This window comes from Rana temporaria, chromosome 11, assembly GCF_905171775.1.
Source record: "Rana temporaria chromosome 11, aRanTem1.1, whole genome shotgun sequence".
Taxonomy (NCBI): domain Eukaryota; kingdom Metazoa; phylum Chordata; class Amphibia; order Anura; family Ranidae; genus Rana; species Rana temporaria.
In genome coordinates this window covers 121,567,707-121,581,782 of record NC_053499.1, presented here as the reverse complement: position 1 = coordinate 121,581,782, position 14,076 = coordinate 121,567,707, and the positions used below count along the sequence as shown (strand labels likewise).

General features: G+C 46.1%; 1 protein-coding gene across 1 annotated transcript in view; it reads left to right on the top strand.

Moving 5' to 3' along the window:
* Nucleotides 1-7,969: 7,969 nt before the first annotated feature.
* LOC120916824 overlaps nt 7,970-14,076 on the top strand; it is a 28,138-nt gene continuing 22,031 nt past the window's right edge. The window contains exons 1-3 of the mRNA XM_040327766.1: nt 7,970-8,639; nt 9,550-10,510; nt 11,293-12,501. Coding sequence (XP_040183700.1) covers nt 8,267-8,639; nt 9,550-10,510; nt 11,293-12,501 — 2,543 coding nt within the window. The 5' untranslated portion in view covers nt 7,970-8,266. The remainder of the gene's footprint in view (nt 8,640-9,549; nt 10,511-11,292; nt 12,502-14,076) is intronic.

Here is a 14,076-nt window from a genome sequence, read left to right as displayed (position 1 = left end):
GTGAAAACAAATAATAACATTGTCACATAATTCATGTGCGTTTGCATTGAAAACAAATAATAACATTGTGACATGATTTCTGGCCATTTACTGAGAAAAGATGCCTTCTGCCAGGCGTCTCCTGGCTACTGTGCCCTCAGTAGACCGGGTAGAGTGGGCTAGGGGGGGATTGCCTGGGTGGGGGGTCAGGTCAGCACGTAAGTTAATCTCCAGTCCCCTTCTCGTTGCAAAGTTATGAAGAATGCAACAAGCCCCTATTATTTGGCACACAAAGTCTGGGGAATACAGCAGTGTACCCCCAGTCTTGTCCAGGCATCTGAAGCGGGACTTCAGCAGGCCAAAAGTACGCTCCACTACTGCCCGGGTGCGAATATGAGCCTCGTTGTAGCGTTGCTCTCCTGGGGTTTGGGGGTTCCTGAATGGGGTCATCATGTGAGGGCCCAAGGCATATCCAGAGTCACCTGGAAGGGAAAAGACAGGAGGATATTAGTCATGCATGTGCCCCATGTGATGTCTGCATCATGGGGGGGGGACAGTCATACCTGACACACATGTCACTCACCAACCAGCCAGCTGTCTCCATACACGTTCTGCTCCAATTCACGTGCTATGTTGGTCTGCCTAAAGATGTAGCTGTCATGGCACGAACCTGGAAATTTGGCACACACATGCCAGATGAGGCCATGGGCATCCACGATTACCTGGACATTGATGGAATGCCAGTTTTTGCGATTCCTGAACAGGTGCTCTGTATCATGGGGGGGCTGTAGTGCCACATGGGTACAGTCAATGGCCCCGATGGTCCGTGGGAATCGTGCAATCTGATAGAAATCATCCATGCTCTTCATTCGCTGGTCCTCCTGGGTGGGCTTTTCAAATTGACTGCCCATGCGTCTCAGTATTGCAGGGACAACCTGGTGCACACACCTGCTCATCGAGGACTGTACCATCCCAGCCAGACCTCCACATGTTCTCTGAAAAGACCCAGTGGCCAGAAAATGCAGGGTGGCCATAACTTTAATGTGAGCTGGCAGGGCATGGGATCGTTGGGTTGGGGTGTTCAGATCATCCTGCAGGATCCTGGTTAAAGCGGGAGTTCACCCATTTAAAAAAAAAAAAAAAATCTCCCCTTAGCTTCCTGCTCGTTCGGTCTAGGGGAATCGGCTATTTATATTAAAATATGAGCAGTACTTACCCGTTTTCGAGCTGCATCTTCTTCCGTCGCTTCCAGGTATGGGTCTTCGGGAGCGGGCGTTCCTTCTTGATTGACATTCTTCCGAGAGGCTTCCGACGGTCGCATCCATCGCGTCACTCGTAGCCGAAAGAAGCCGAACGTCGGTGCGGCTCTATACTGCGCCTGCGCACCGACGTTCGGCTTCTTTCGGAAAATCGTGACGCGATGGATGCGACCGTCGGAAGCCTCTCGGAAGCCTGTCAATCAAGAAGGAACACCCATTCCCGAAGCCCATACCCGGAAGCGACGGAGAGGATGCGTCTCGTAAACGGGTAAGTACTGCACATATTTTAAAATAAATAGCCGATTCCCCTAGTAATAACGAGCAGGAAGCTAAGGGGGAAAAGTGCCCTCTAAGGGTGAACCCCCGCTTTAAGTCCAGGATGGCTTCCTGGTTAAATCTGAAGTTGCCAATGACCTCAGACGCAGTCATGCCAAAGAGATCTTGGCGTGGGCGGTATATCCTCTCCTGTGCCCTCCTCCTCCTCCTCTGTGCCCTCCTCCTTCTCTGCGCCTGTAAAGTGGCGAGTGCCGTTATAATCATTGATGGCCCAGGCATTTTGGCAGTCACAATGAAGTCAAGCAAAGAAGTGTTGGCAGCTCTTCCTAAATGGTGTTGCTTCAGCAGACCTTTACAGGGCTGGTGTAAAATTAGGGCTGCTTTTATAAAGTCTAATTTTGCTCCAGAAAACTAACAGGTGCGCACAGGGCGTTATCTACGGCGCACAGGGCGTAATCTACGGCGCACACACTTAATTTTGAGGATCGCCCTATCTCCCTCATTTGCATCTTTGCCTATCAAATAAAGCGGCGCGACTAGCGTAATTTGCGTCAGAGGATGCGCCAGAGTAATTATTTTAAGTAGGACGGAAAAACCGGATTTTTCGTTTTGAGGATCGGGCGCAAAGATACGCGCGGAGTAAAATTAGAAATCTCGAGTTAAGTCGGCGCATCTGCTTTGTGGATTTGCCCCTATTTTTCTATGTGGAATATCTTGGAAATTATGTGAGATCTAACGTTAAAACCACTTGATCTTACCGGATCTAACGAATATCTATTAGCCTGAATGATTTTTGGCCAGAAAATTTGATATGGGGGCGCTGATGACGGGTTAGCCCCCCCAGCAAATAACTGTTAATATTGCTTCTTCTGTGTGAGATCTAACGCAAACAATGATTGATCTAACCTGATCTAACAAAGATCTAACAAACTGCATAAAAAAAGTCAACATTTTTTATATGGGGGGGGGGGGGGGCAGAGGTTTATATGACCCGGCAGAGGTCATATAATACACCCCCAATATATACATATAATACACCCCCTCCCCCCAATATATACATATAATACATCCCCCATATATACATTTAATACACCCCCATACTCCCCCAAATATACATATAATACACCCCCCCCCCATATATACATATAATACACCCCCATATATAAATATAATACACCCCCCCCAAATATACATATAATACACCCCATATATACATATAATAAACCCCCCATACACCCCAAATATACTTATAATACACTCCTTCCCCCAATATACATATAATACACCCCCTATATATATATATACACACATATAATACACCCCCTATATATATACATATAATACACCCCTCATACCCCCTAATTATACATATAAGTCACACCCACTGCTACATACACTAACCACTCCCTGCCAACAGATCAAAAACAAACAGGCATAGCTTTCAGCACAGGCCTGCCTAAATTTACCTGCACCGACAGAGCCTCAAACACTACACATCTAGCACCTACCTATGGTTAGGGTTGCCATCTGTCCAGGATTCACCTGGACAGTTCGGTTTTGGAATCATGTGTACGGGTTTCAAACTGCCTAAAACCCGGACACATTATTCAGACTAGACTGTGGCTTCCCAGCAGGGTTGATGGCTGCAGTTCTCTAACCTGAGAGTGTCTGTTACACTCTCTTTCACACTGCCCAAAGCCAACACTAACAACCCCCCCACATACAGACAGGAGAGGAGAGAGTGCTCGATCTGTTCCTCTTCCTCCTGCCCCTACCCCTCTGTGTCTGCCCACCTTCCAATCCCCAGTGCTGTGCCTCAGAAAAGTAAAGTGGGGGCCGGAAATTTGAAGTCCAGCAGCTTCAGATACATCTGGATGAGAGGTGCTGACTGCCAAGGGGTGAGTGAGCTCACCATCCATCCCTGTCTGTGACTGAAGTCTCCCCCTTCCCTCTTCTGTCTCTGAGTGAGTACACTAAGGTAAATCAGGGTTCTCAGAGCATCCCTTATGTCAGAGTCCCCAGAGTTCTCCCTTATCAGAGTCTGCAGAGTCCCCCCTTACAGTGTAAGGGAACTCCAGGGATTTAGATGTAAAGGGGAACTCTTGTTATTAACTTCATATGATTATAAATGTTATTTAATTGCAAAATCTATGTATAGTTTATTCTATAATAATAATTGTTGTGCGCCGCTAAAGTTTTCGGGATTAACTTGAAGAAAAGGTATCAACTCTACCTATAGTAGAGGGTGCTACATTATTATTATTATTATTATTATTATACATGATTTATATAGCACCAACAGTTTGCGCAGCGCTTTACATCAGGGAAGACAGTACAGTCACAATACAATCAATACAGGAGGGATCAGAGGGCCCTGCTCGTTAGAGCTTACAATCTAGAAGGGAGGGTCAAGTGGAACAAAGGGTAGATAGCTGTGGGGGATGATCAGATGGACTCAAATGAAAAAACAGTTATGTGTGGGAAGGGTAGGCTTCTCTGAAGAGAAGGGTTTTCAGGGATCCTCTAAAAGCTGATAGAGAAGGAGATAGATGGATAGATTGGGGTAAGGAGTTCCATAGGCATGGAGAGGCTCTAGAAAAGTCCTGGAGACGAGCATGGGAGCAGGTGATGAGAGAGCTAGAGAGTAGGAGGTCTTGAGAAGAACGAAGAGAACGTACAGGTTGGTATTTAGAAACTAGGTCAGTGATGTAGCTGGGGGCAGAGTTGTGGATGGCTTTGTAGGTAATTGTTAGTATTTTGAATTTAATTCGTTGGATGAGCGGAAGCCAGTGGAGGGATTGACAGAGAGGAGTAGCAGAGACAGAGCGGTTGGTAAGGTGGATTAGTCTGGCAGCAGCATTCATGATAGACTGAAGGGGGGATAGAGTATGCAGCGGTAAGCCAATGAGGAGGGAGTTGCAGTAATCGAGGCGAGAGATGACCAGGGAGTGAATTAAGAGTTTTGTGGTGTCATTGGTTAAAAATGGGCGTATTTTGGAGATGTTGCGAAGGTTGAGGCGGCAAGATTTGGACAGTGATTGAACGTGAGGCTTAAAGGAGAGTTCAGAGTCCAGGACTACTCCTAGGACCTTGACATGTGGGGATGGGCAGATAGTTGTACCATTAATTTTGACAGAGAGATCAGGGGAAGAGGCACGTGGGGGAGGAAAAATTATAAGTTCCGTTTTGGATAGGTTGAGTTTGAGGAAGTGGTGTGACATCCAAACTGATATATCCGATAGTAAATTAGTGATACGTGAGGAGAATGAAGAAGTGAGTTGAGGGGTAGAGAAATAGATTTGAGTGTCATCAGCGTAAAGATGGTATTGGAAGCCGTGGGAGGCTATCAGCTGACCCAGGGAGGAGGTGTAGATAGAAAATAGGAGAGGTCCAAGAACAGAACCTTGGGGGACCCCAACAGAGAATGGAAGAGGAGAGGAGGAAGTAGAGTTGTAAGCAACGCTGAAGGTGCGGTTGGATAAGTAGGTGGAGAACCAGCGAAGAGTACAGTCACGGAAACCAAAATTGTGGAGTTTTTTGAGGAGGAGTGGGTGGTCAACCGTATCGAAGGCGGCAGAGAGGTCCAGGAGTAGGAGCACAGAATAGTGTCCCTTAGTTTTGGCTGTTAGTATATCGTTTGTTAGTTTTAGCAGTTTCTGTGGAATGTTGAGGACGAAATCCAGACTGAAGGGGATCATGGAGGTTATTTTTAGCAAGGTGGACGCTCAGTTGGTTGTAGACTAGACGTTCAAGGAGTTTGGATAAAAAGGGGAGCAAGGAGATGGGGCGTAGGTTGTCAAGATTGGACGGGTCCAGTGAGGGCTTTTTAAGTATGGGGCTGACTAGTGCATGTTTCAAAGAGTTAGGGAAGATGCCAGAAGAGAGGGAGAGATTGAAGATGTGGGTTAGAGAGTGTAGAATCGAGCCAGAGGGCGAACGTAGCATTTGCGAGGGAACAGGATCCAGAGCACAGGTGGTAAGATGGACGTTAGCAAGTAATTTAGCGACCTCGTCTATAGTGGTGGGGTTGAAAGAGGGAAGTAATGACTGCACCTGTAGGCATGAGGCGTGAGGCGTGGAGGGTATCTGAACAGTAGAGATCTCGTTGCGAATTGTATCAATCTTCCGCTTGAAGTGATTGGCGATCTCCTGGGTGGTAAGTGAGTTAGTGGGTGGAGGCAATGGAGGACGAAGGAGAGAGTTGAAGGTAGAGAAGAGTTGACGGGGACGGGATGATAAGTTTTTAATAAGGGTGATAAAATAGGTCTGCTTGGCAGTGAAGAGGCTAGAATTGTATATTTGGAGGGCAGATTTATACTGGGCGAAGTCTTCCTGGGACTTAGTCTTGCGCCACAGGCGCTCGAGAGCATGGCTATGTTTTTTCAGACTTCTAGTATAATTTGTTTGCCAGGGTTGAAGGGGACGGGGCCTTATTCTGCGTGTAGTGAGAGGGGCCAGTCTGTCCAGTGATGCTAGAAGTGAAGTGTTGTAGACTGAAGTGGCTAGGTCGGTGCAGGACAGGGGTGCAATTTTGTCATAGAGGTGGTCAGTCTCTGAGTATAGAAGAGAAGGGTTGATATGGTCCAGGTTTCTACGAGTAACTGTTAGGCATTTGGGGGGAGAGGATGTGGAGGAGAGTGAGAGAGTAAAATTAATAAGGTAGTGATCAGAGAGGGGGTAAGGATAATTGGAGAGGTTGCATAGAGTGCATAGGTGGGAAAAGACAAGGTCAAGAGTATTGCCTTCAGAGTGAGTAGGAGCATGTATCCATTGCTTCAGGTCAAAAGAGGAGGTTAGACTGAGAAGTTTGGAAGTTGCAGGAGTGTTAGCATTAGTAGGGATGTTGAAGTCGCCAAGAATGATTGTGGGGATTTCAGAAGAGAGAAAGTAGGGTAGCCAGGCAGAGAAATCATCAAGAAAGGAGGATACTGGACCGGGGGGGGCGGTAGATGACAGCTATCCTTAGAGAAACTGGGGAGAAGAGACGAATGCAATGCGCCTCAAATAAGGAGAGTGACATAGAGGGAGGTGGCTGAAGCACCTGAAAGGTGCTATGTGGGGCCAATAGGATTCCAACACCCCCTCCTTTGCGTCCACTGGGTCTGGGGGAGTGAGTCCAAAGAAGACCACCGTGAGATAGAGCAGCAGAAGGTGCGGTGTCGGATTCATGAAGCCAGGTTTCAGTAATGGCGAGAAGATTAAATGAGTTAGCGATAAAGAGATCATGGAGGGGGGTGAGTTTGTTACAGACGGAGCGAGCATTCCAAAGGGCGCAAGAGAAAGGGAGTGTGGTCTTGGGAAGAAGGGAAATGGGAATTAAATTGTGTGGATTGCGACTGCATCCAGAGGGTGTAGGGCAATGGGTGCGTTGAGCACAGTTAGATGGAGGGCCAGGGTTTGGGGAGACATCACCAGAGGATAGGAGAAGTAGAAGGGTGAGGGAGGTAATGTGAGAATGCGATTTATATGAGGGGACATGCCCCAGCGATTTGGAGTATTGGGCATTTGGTTTTAGAATTAGCATGAGTTGGTGAGTGCAGTAATAAGAAGAGGACAGAAGTGAGGGTGATATATACAAGGTGTGGGGTGGCGAAGAGGGGTGAAGGGAAGACAGTTTAAGGATAGAAGACACAGCTGTCAGAAGCAGTGGTAGACAGTGCATTTTAGAAAGGGGAGGAAAAGTAAAACCTCCCAAAAAAAAAAAAAAAAAGAAGTGATACCTGTATTATAAAAGACAAGTCATTTAATACTTCCCCGCCTTGTACAATCGCTGAAGTGCAGAGCCGAAGTGCTTCCACTTATAGAAACGCCCCACTTGAGGAATGAGCCCCAGACGCTATGAGCCCCCTGCCTACATACATATAATACACCCCCCCCCCCATATATACATATAATACACCCCCCATATATACATATAATACACCCCCCCCCCCCATATATCCATATAATACACCTATCTATCTATCTATATCTCCAGGAGGTAAAAAAAAAAAAAAAATTATATATATATATATATATATATATATATATATATATATATATATATATATATATATTTTTACCTCCTGAAGATAGAACGATAGCTATCTATCTTCAGGAGGTAAAAAAAATATATCATATATATATATATATATATATATATAAATATTAATATTTTTGTTACCTCCTGTAGATATATATCTCTATCTCCAGGAGGTAAAAAAAAATGTAAATAATATATAATGTGTAAATATATATATTTATAAATTATATATATATTTTTTTACCTCCTGGAGAATATATATATATATATATACACACACTGATAGAAATATACATACATAATATATATATATAAGATATACATAGAGATATACAATATATATATATATATACACACACACACTGATTCAGTCACTAAGGAGTTAATAAACAAAGTGACAGTTAGGTCAAGTGAGCTGGAATGTTCTGTTGCCATGGCGACCTATCTGAGCTGTGTTGTGTAACGGCTGTTGTTGCCATGGTGGCATATCTGCCACTGTCTGTGACTTTGTGACATCATCATCTGAGCCTTTATAAAGAACTCGCAGAGAGGATCTGTCATTTGAGATCAAGACTCTGAGAAGATCAGAAGTGTTCTGACTGCTCTGAGAATTCTCATTCGATTTAGAAGCGATTTATTCAGATCTATCTGATTAGATAAGCGAATAATAATAATATATTCATTTCCTTGTCACATTTCTATATATCTTTTCGTGACAAATATTGGAAAAATGAGCCTTTGGAAAACGCTTGCCGTTTTCTGCCTTCTTCTGGCTCTGGGTGTAGAATATTCTCACGCCGGGCCAGTGTACACCCGTCTGGATGCTACAGTTGGCTCTAAAGTAGCGATCCCGTGTAAGGTCCGCACCGATCTTCTATCTGGTGCAAGCAGTGTTAAGTTGGAGTGGGGAATGACTCCGGAAGGAGGAGGTCTCTACACCCCTCTAATGTACGAAGATGTGAAAAACCTGCAGAAGGATCATGTGGATTGTTCTATTATCATCGACTCGATCCGGTATAGAGACAGCGGAACCTACGAGGGCAGATTCATCATGGACAACGTCCCGTATCAGCCATTCAAGGTGGTCATCATTCATGTGACTGGTGAGTGTTACAGCTTTTGGTTTATTGTTCATTCTATGGGGGGGTCTACTGTGGGGGGGATCTACCATGGGGGGGTCTACTGTGGGGGTGGGACCAGGACCAGGCTGGGCAGGTCCAGCTCAGAGGGACTTGTGGGCTTCTGGGTAATTTGTTTTTTACCCTTTCCCTGCCAGTTTTTTCCCCCACACAATACGAAATCTTATACCCAGAAATCTCCCCACACAGGAGACATCTGGTGATTACAATGTGATGTATTGTATCTCATCATCACTTCTCACACTATACAATGATATTACATTTAAAGCGGAGCTCCACCCACTTTTATAACTCCTCCTCCTCCTCACCCCTCACTAATCTGTGCACTGGAAACAAATTGGATACTTTTTTTTCCCAGCACTTTCTGTGTAAATTGAGTATTTTTGTTTTTTCCCTTCCCCCTCCTCCTCCTCCTCCTCTCGCCATCATTTCCGGTTTGCAATGCCTCCTGGGAGATCATGTGTGTCATCAATGGGGCGCCGAGTTTTTTTTCTGTGAACCAGAAATGACGCGATGCACATCCGGCGCCATGTTTGAAAAGGGCAGCCAGGCTTTTGTTGCCATTGTTACACAAAACTTCTTATTCACAGTGATGGGCGATGGGGGGCTGGAGAATCTCAGCTCTGATTACATACAGAGCCCGGGGGAGGGGACACACACACCTATTTACAGTAGAGGAATATGATGGGGAAAATTTTGATTGGGCAGTTTAATAGGGGCAAATTTGATGGGAGCTGTTTGATGGGGGCAGTTTTGATGGGGGCAGAGGGACATTTGGAATAGATTTATAGTCATGAATGTAAACTGGTTTGTTGAACATTATAGCTCATTATTTGGACATTTAAATTAATCTCCTTTGTTTTTATTTCATCAGATCCCACGTCCACGGAGACCGCTGATACCGAGACATTCAAGAAGCACCAAACAAACCTGAAAACACAATGGAAGACTCCTTCAGTCGCTTCCACTGAGACCGCTGATACCAAGACGGTCAGGAAACAACAAAGAAACCTGGAAACACAAAGGGAGACCCCTTCATACGCATCCTCTGAGACCGCTGATACCGAGACGGTCAGGGAGGACCAAAGCCACCAAGAACCACAATGGGAGACCCCTTCAGTCACTTCCCCTGAGACCGCTGATACCGAGACGGTCAGGGAGGACCAAAGCCACCAAGAAGCACAATGGGAGACCCCTCCAGTCACTTCCCCTGAGACCGCTGATACCGAGATGGTCGGGGAGGACCAAAGCCACCAAGAACCACAATGGGAGACCCCTCCAGTCACTTCCCCTGAGACCGCTGATACCGAGACGGTCAGGGAGGACCAAAGCCACCAAGAACCACAATGGGAGACCCCTCCAGTCACTTCCCCTGAGACCGCTGATACCGAGACGGTCAGGGAGGACCAAAGCCACCAAGAACCACAATGGGAGACCCCTCCAGTCACTTCCCCTGAGACCGCTGATACCGAGACGGTCAGGGAGGACCAAAGCCACCAAGAACCACAATGGGAGACCCCTCCAGTCACTTCCCCTGAGACCGCTGATACCGAGACGGTCAGCGAGGACCAAAGCAATGTGGAGATACAGAGGGAGACCCCTCCAGTCATTTCCACTGAGGAGGTCCCCATGATGTCTCCAACAATGACAATGACAACGACAACAACAACAACAGAGACCAGTACTTATGATACAGGATTAGTATTAATCGATTTATGTGTGGAACTTATCACCAAGACCTTCTATCAACTGAAGAGAAATGGCTACCTTCCATTAGCATGCATCTTAGCTGGAGTCGGTCTTCTAGTAGTCATCGTCATCATTTCGATAGTTATGTAAGTTATTGCAAATTCTTCATAGGTTTTCTCCATTACACTTCATGCTATCACCCACTGTATGAGCCCTCCCCCTCCCAATATTTACCACTTTTCCTATAGGCGAGCAGTTGATCAGACCGAAGCGGTGTGTTTTCTGTACTTATTTTCCGGGGTTTAGCAGCACAAGCCCCTCACTGGTCATAATGCACCTCTTATGCCAGATACACATGATCGGATTTTCCGCCAGCAAAAGTCCGATGTGAGCTTTTGGTCGGAAATTCCGACCACGTGTATGCTCCTTCGGACTTTTGCTGGTGGAATTTCCGCCAGCAAAAGATTGAGAGCATGTTCTTTATCTTTTCGACTGAAAAAATTCAGATCGTCCGTGGCAATTCCGACATGCAAAATTCCGACGCATGCTCGGAAACAATTCGACGCATGCTCGGAAGCATTGAACTTACTTTTCTCGGCTCGTCGTAGTGTTGTACGTCACCACGTTCTTGACAGTCAAAAGTTCAGAGAACTTGTGTGACCGTGTGTATGCAAGCCAAGCTTGAGGGGAATTCCGTCGATGGTTTTTCCGACGGAAAATTTGATTGTGTGTACGGGGCATAACATTTCGTTCTATGGGGGAGGGGTGAATGAACGGAGGCTGCTGGTAACAGTAACAAATGGGGTGATGGCGTGTGACTATTTGTTTTCGATCAAACACAGATTTAAGTGGCATCAGCTATTAATTCTGACAATTTCTGCTGGTTTATGGAAACATTCTTATAACATTTCTTTCTTTATCTCCACAGAATTTGTTACTGCAAGAAAAGACGCATCATGATGGAGCAAAGCAGAGATGTGGAAAGAGGAATCACTGAGAGGAACAAAACGCAAACACAGCTGACTGAAGTGTGCATAATAAAGGAAAAAAGACACACATTGACGGAAGAAGTTTCAGCGATGGAAGAAGAACTCTCAGTGACTAAACAAAAACTTGCAGAGGTGCAAGAACTCGCAGTGAGGAAAAAAGAAGAACTCGCAGCGAGGGAAGAACAACTTGCAAAGATGCAAGAAAAACTTGCAGAGACGCAAAGACTCGCAGGGAGCAAAGAAGAACTCGCAGTTAGGGAACAACAACTTGCAAAGATGCAAGAAAAATTTGCAGAGACGCAAGAACTGACAGTGAGGAAAGAAGAACAACTCGCGGTTACGGAAAAACAACTCGCAATTAGGGAAGAACGACTCGCAGTGTGGGAAGAACGACTTGCAAAGATGCAAGAAAAATTTGCAGAGATACAAGAACTTGCAGTGAGGAAAGAACAACTCACAGTTAGAGAAGCACAGGGCTGGCTGTCCTGGCTTTTCAGCGGCCCTGGGGAAGAACAAACACAATGGGAGACCCCTCCAGTCACTTCCACTGAGACAGCTGATACCGAGGCGGTCAGGGAGGACCAAACCCACCTGGAACCAGTGAGGGAAGAACAACTTGCAAAGATGCAAGAAAAACTTGCAGAGACACAAGGAGAACTGTCAGTGAGGGAAAAACTTGCAGAGACGCAAGGAGAACTGTCAGTGAGGGAAAAACTTGCAGAGACGCAAGGAGAACTGTCAGTGAGGGAAAAACTTGCAGAGACACAAGGAGAACTGTCAGTGAGGGAAGAACTTGCAGAGACACAAGGAGAACTGTCAGTGAGGGAAAAACTTGCAGAGATGCAAGGAGAACTGTCAGTGAGGGAAAAACTTGCAGAGACGCAAGGAGAACTGTCAGTGAGGGAAAAACTTGCAGAGACACAAGGAGAACTGTCAGTGAGGGAAAAACTTGCAGAGACGCAAGGAGAACTGTCAGAAACTAAAAATGAACTGGCAGTGAAGGAAAAAGAACTTACAGAGACAAAAGAAAGATTGTCAGGCCTACAAAAAATGCATCAAGACACACTCATGGAGATAGAAGAAAAAGTCACAGCCATGGAAGGAGAACTCGCAGTGACGAAAGAACAACTATCAGCGACTAAAAAAAGGTGTGGTAAGGGAACAAGAACTCGCAGTTCAAAGATGCAAGAGAAATCTGCACAGACAAAAAAAAAAAGAACTACCAGTGAAAAAAGAACTCACAGTGAGCAAGAAGAACTTGCAAGAGGAATTTGCAGGGATGAAAGAACTAAAAAATAAGTGAGGGAAGAAGACCAAGACTAAAGCGGATGCCCGCCCAATTTTTTTTTTAAAGTCAGCAGCCACAAATACTGCAGCTGCTGACTTTTTAAAAATAAGGACACTTACCTGTCCAGGGCGCCCGCAATGTCGGATGCTGCCGCCATCTTCGGAAAGGGAAGCGGCTTCATTTGCTGGTTCCCTGCTGTGCATGCGCGACTCGTGCTGAGCGATGTCACTGGTCCCTGCTGTCTTCTGGGACCTGTGTGTCCTAACAACTAATGACTCATCAGCTGTCGGCAGGTTTGCCGCTGACATCTGAATGAAAACCAAAGAATTGCCAGCAATACAATTTTAAGATAAATCACCATGGGGTTCCCCCCAATCCATACTATGTCCATCAGGTCTGGTATGGATTTTAAGGGGAACCACACGCCAAAATAAAAAAAAAATAATGGTTTGGGGGTCCAAAATCCGACCTTTATCCGAGTATGCAGCCTGGTAGTCCAGGAAAGGGGGGGAGGGGGACGAGTGAGCGTCCTTTCCCGCCTACCTCCTGAACCATACCAGGCCACATGCCCTCAACATGTGGGGGTGCTTTGGAGTAGGGGGCTCCCCTCCCTCAGAGTACCTTGTCCGCATCAACATAGGGACAAGGTGCTTTGGGGGAGGGGGAGGGGAGCCCCTCTACCCCAAAGCACCCTCCATGTTGAGGACATGTGGCCTGGTATGGTTGGGGGTCGGGGACTGGGCGCTCGCTCGCCCCTCCCTTTCCTAGCCTGCCAGGTTGCATGCTTTGATAAATCTCTGGTATTCATTTTGGTGGAAACCACATAATTATTTTTTACATTTTGGCGTGAGGTTCTCCTTCGAATCCATACCAGACCTGGTGGGCATAGTATGGATTGGGGGGAACCCTATGCTGATATATCTTCAAATTTTATTGCTGGCAATTCTTTTGTTTACATTCAGTTAGGGATGCACCAATACCATTTTTTAGGAGGTCACAGAACAGGGGGTTAGGAGAGCACAGTAAGGGGGTAGGAGCATGCGATTCCTTCATCCTCAAATCGGGAGGACCAAAATTTTTGACCGAAGGCAAGATGAGTTTGGCTACGTGCCCAGGTAAAAACAGGGGGGGGGGGGTGTGGGGACGGTTGAACTGAAAACCCATCCCCCCCTCAGCAACTTTAATGGCATGGAAAAATAAATTGAATGAATGTCCCGCGGTTGCATTTTGAAAAGTTGGGAGGTATGGGACAGAGCATGTGATTCCTTCATCCTCAAATCGGGAGGACCGGGTTTTTTTTTTACCAGAAGGCAAGATTAGTTTGGCCACCTTCTCCGCATGCTACGTAGATTCATCCCCTTCATCCCGGAAGAGGATAAAGCAGTAGTGGTTGGTACAATCATCAATTCCCGACTCGACTACGCAAACTCCCTCT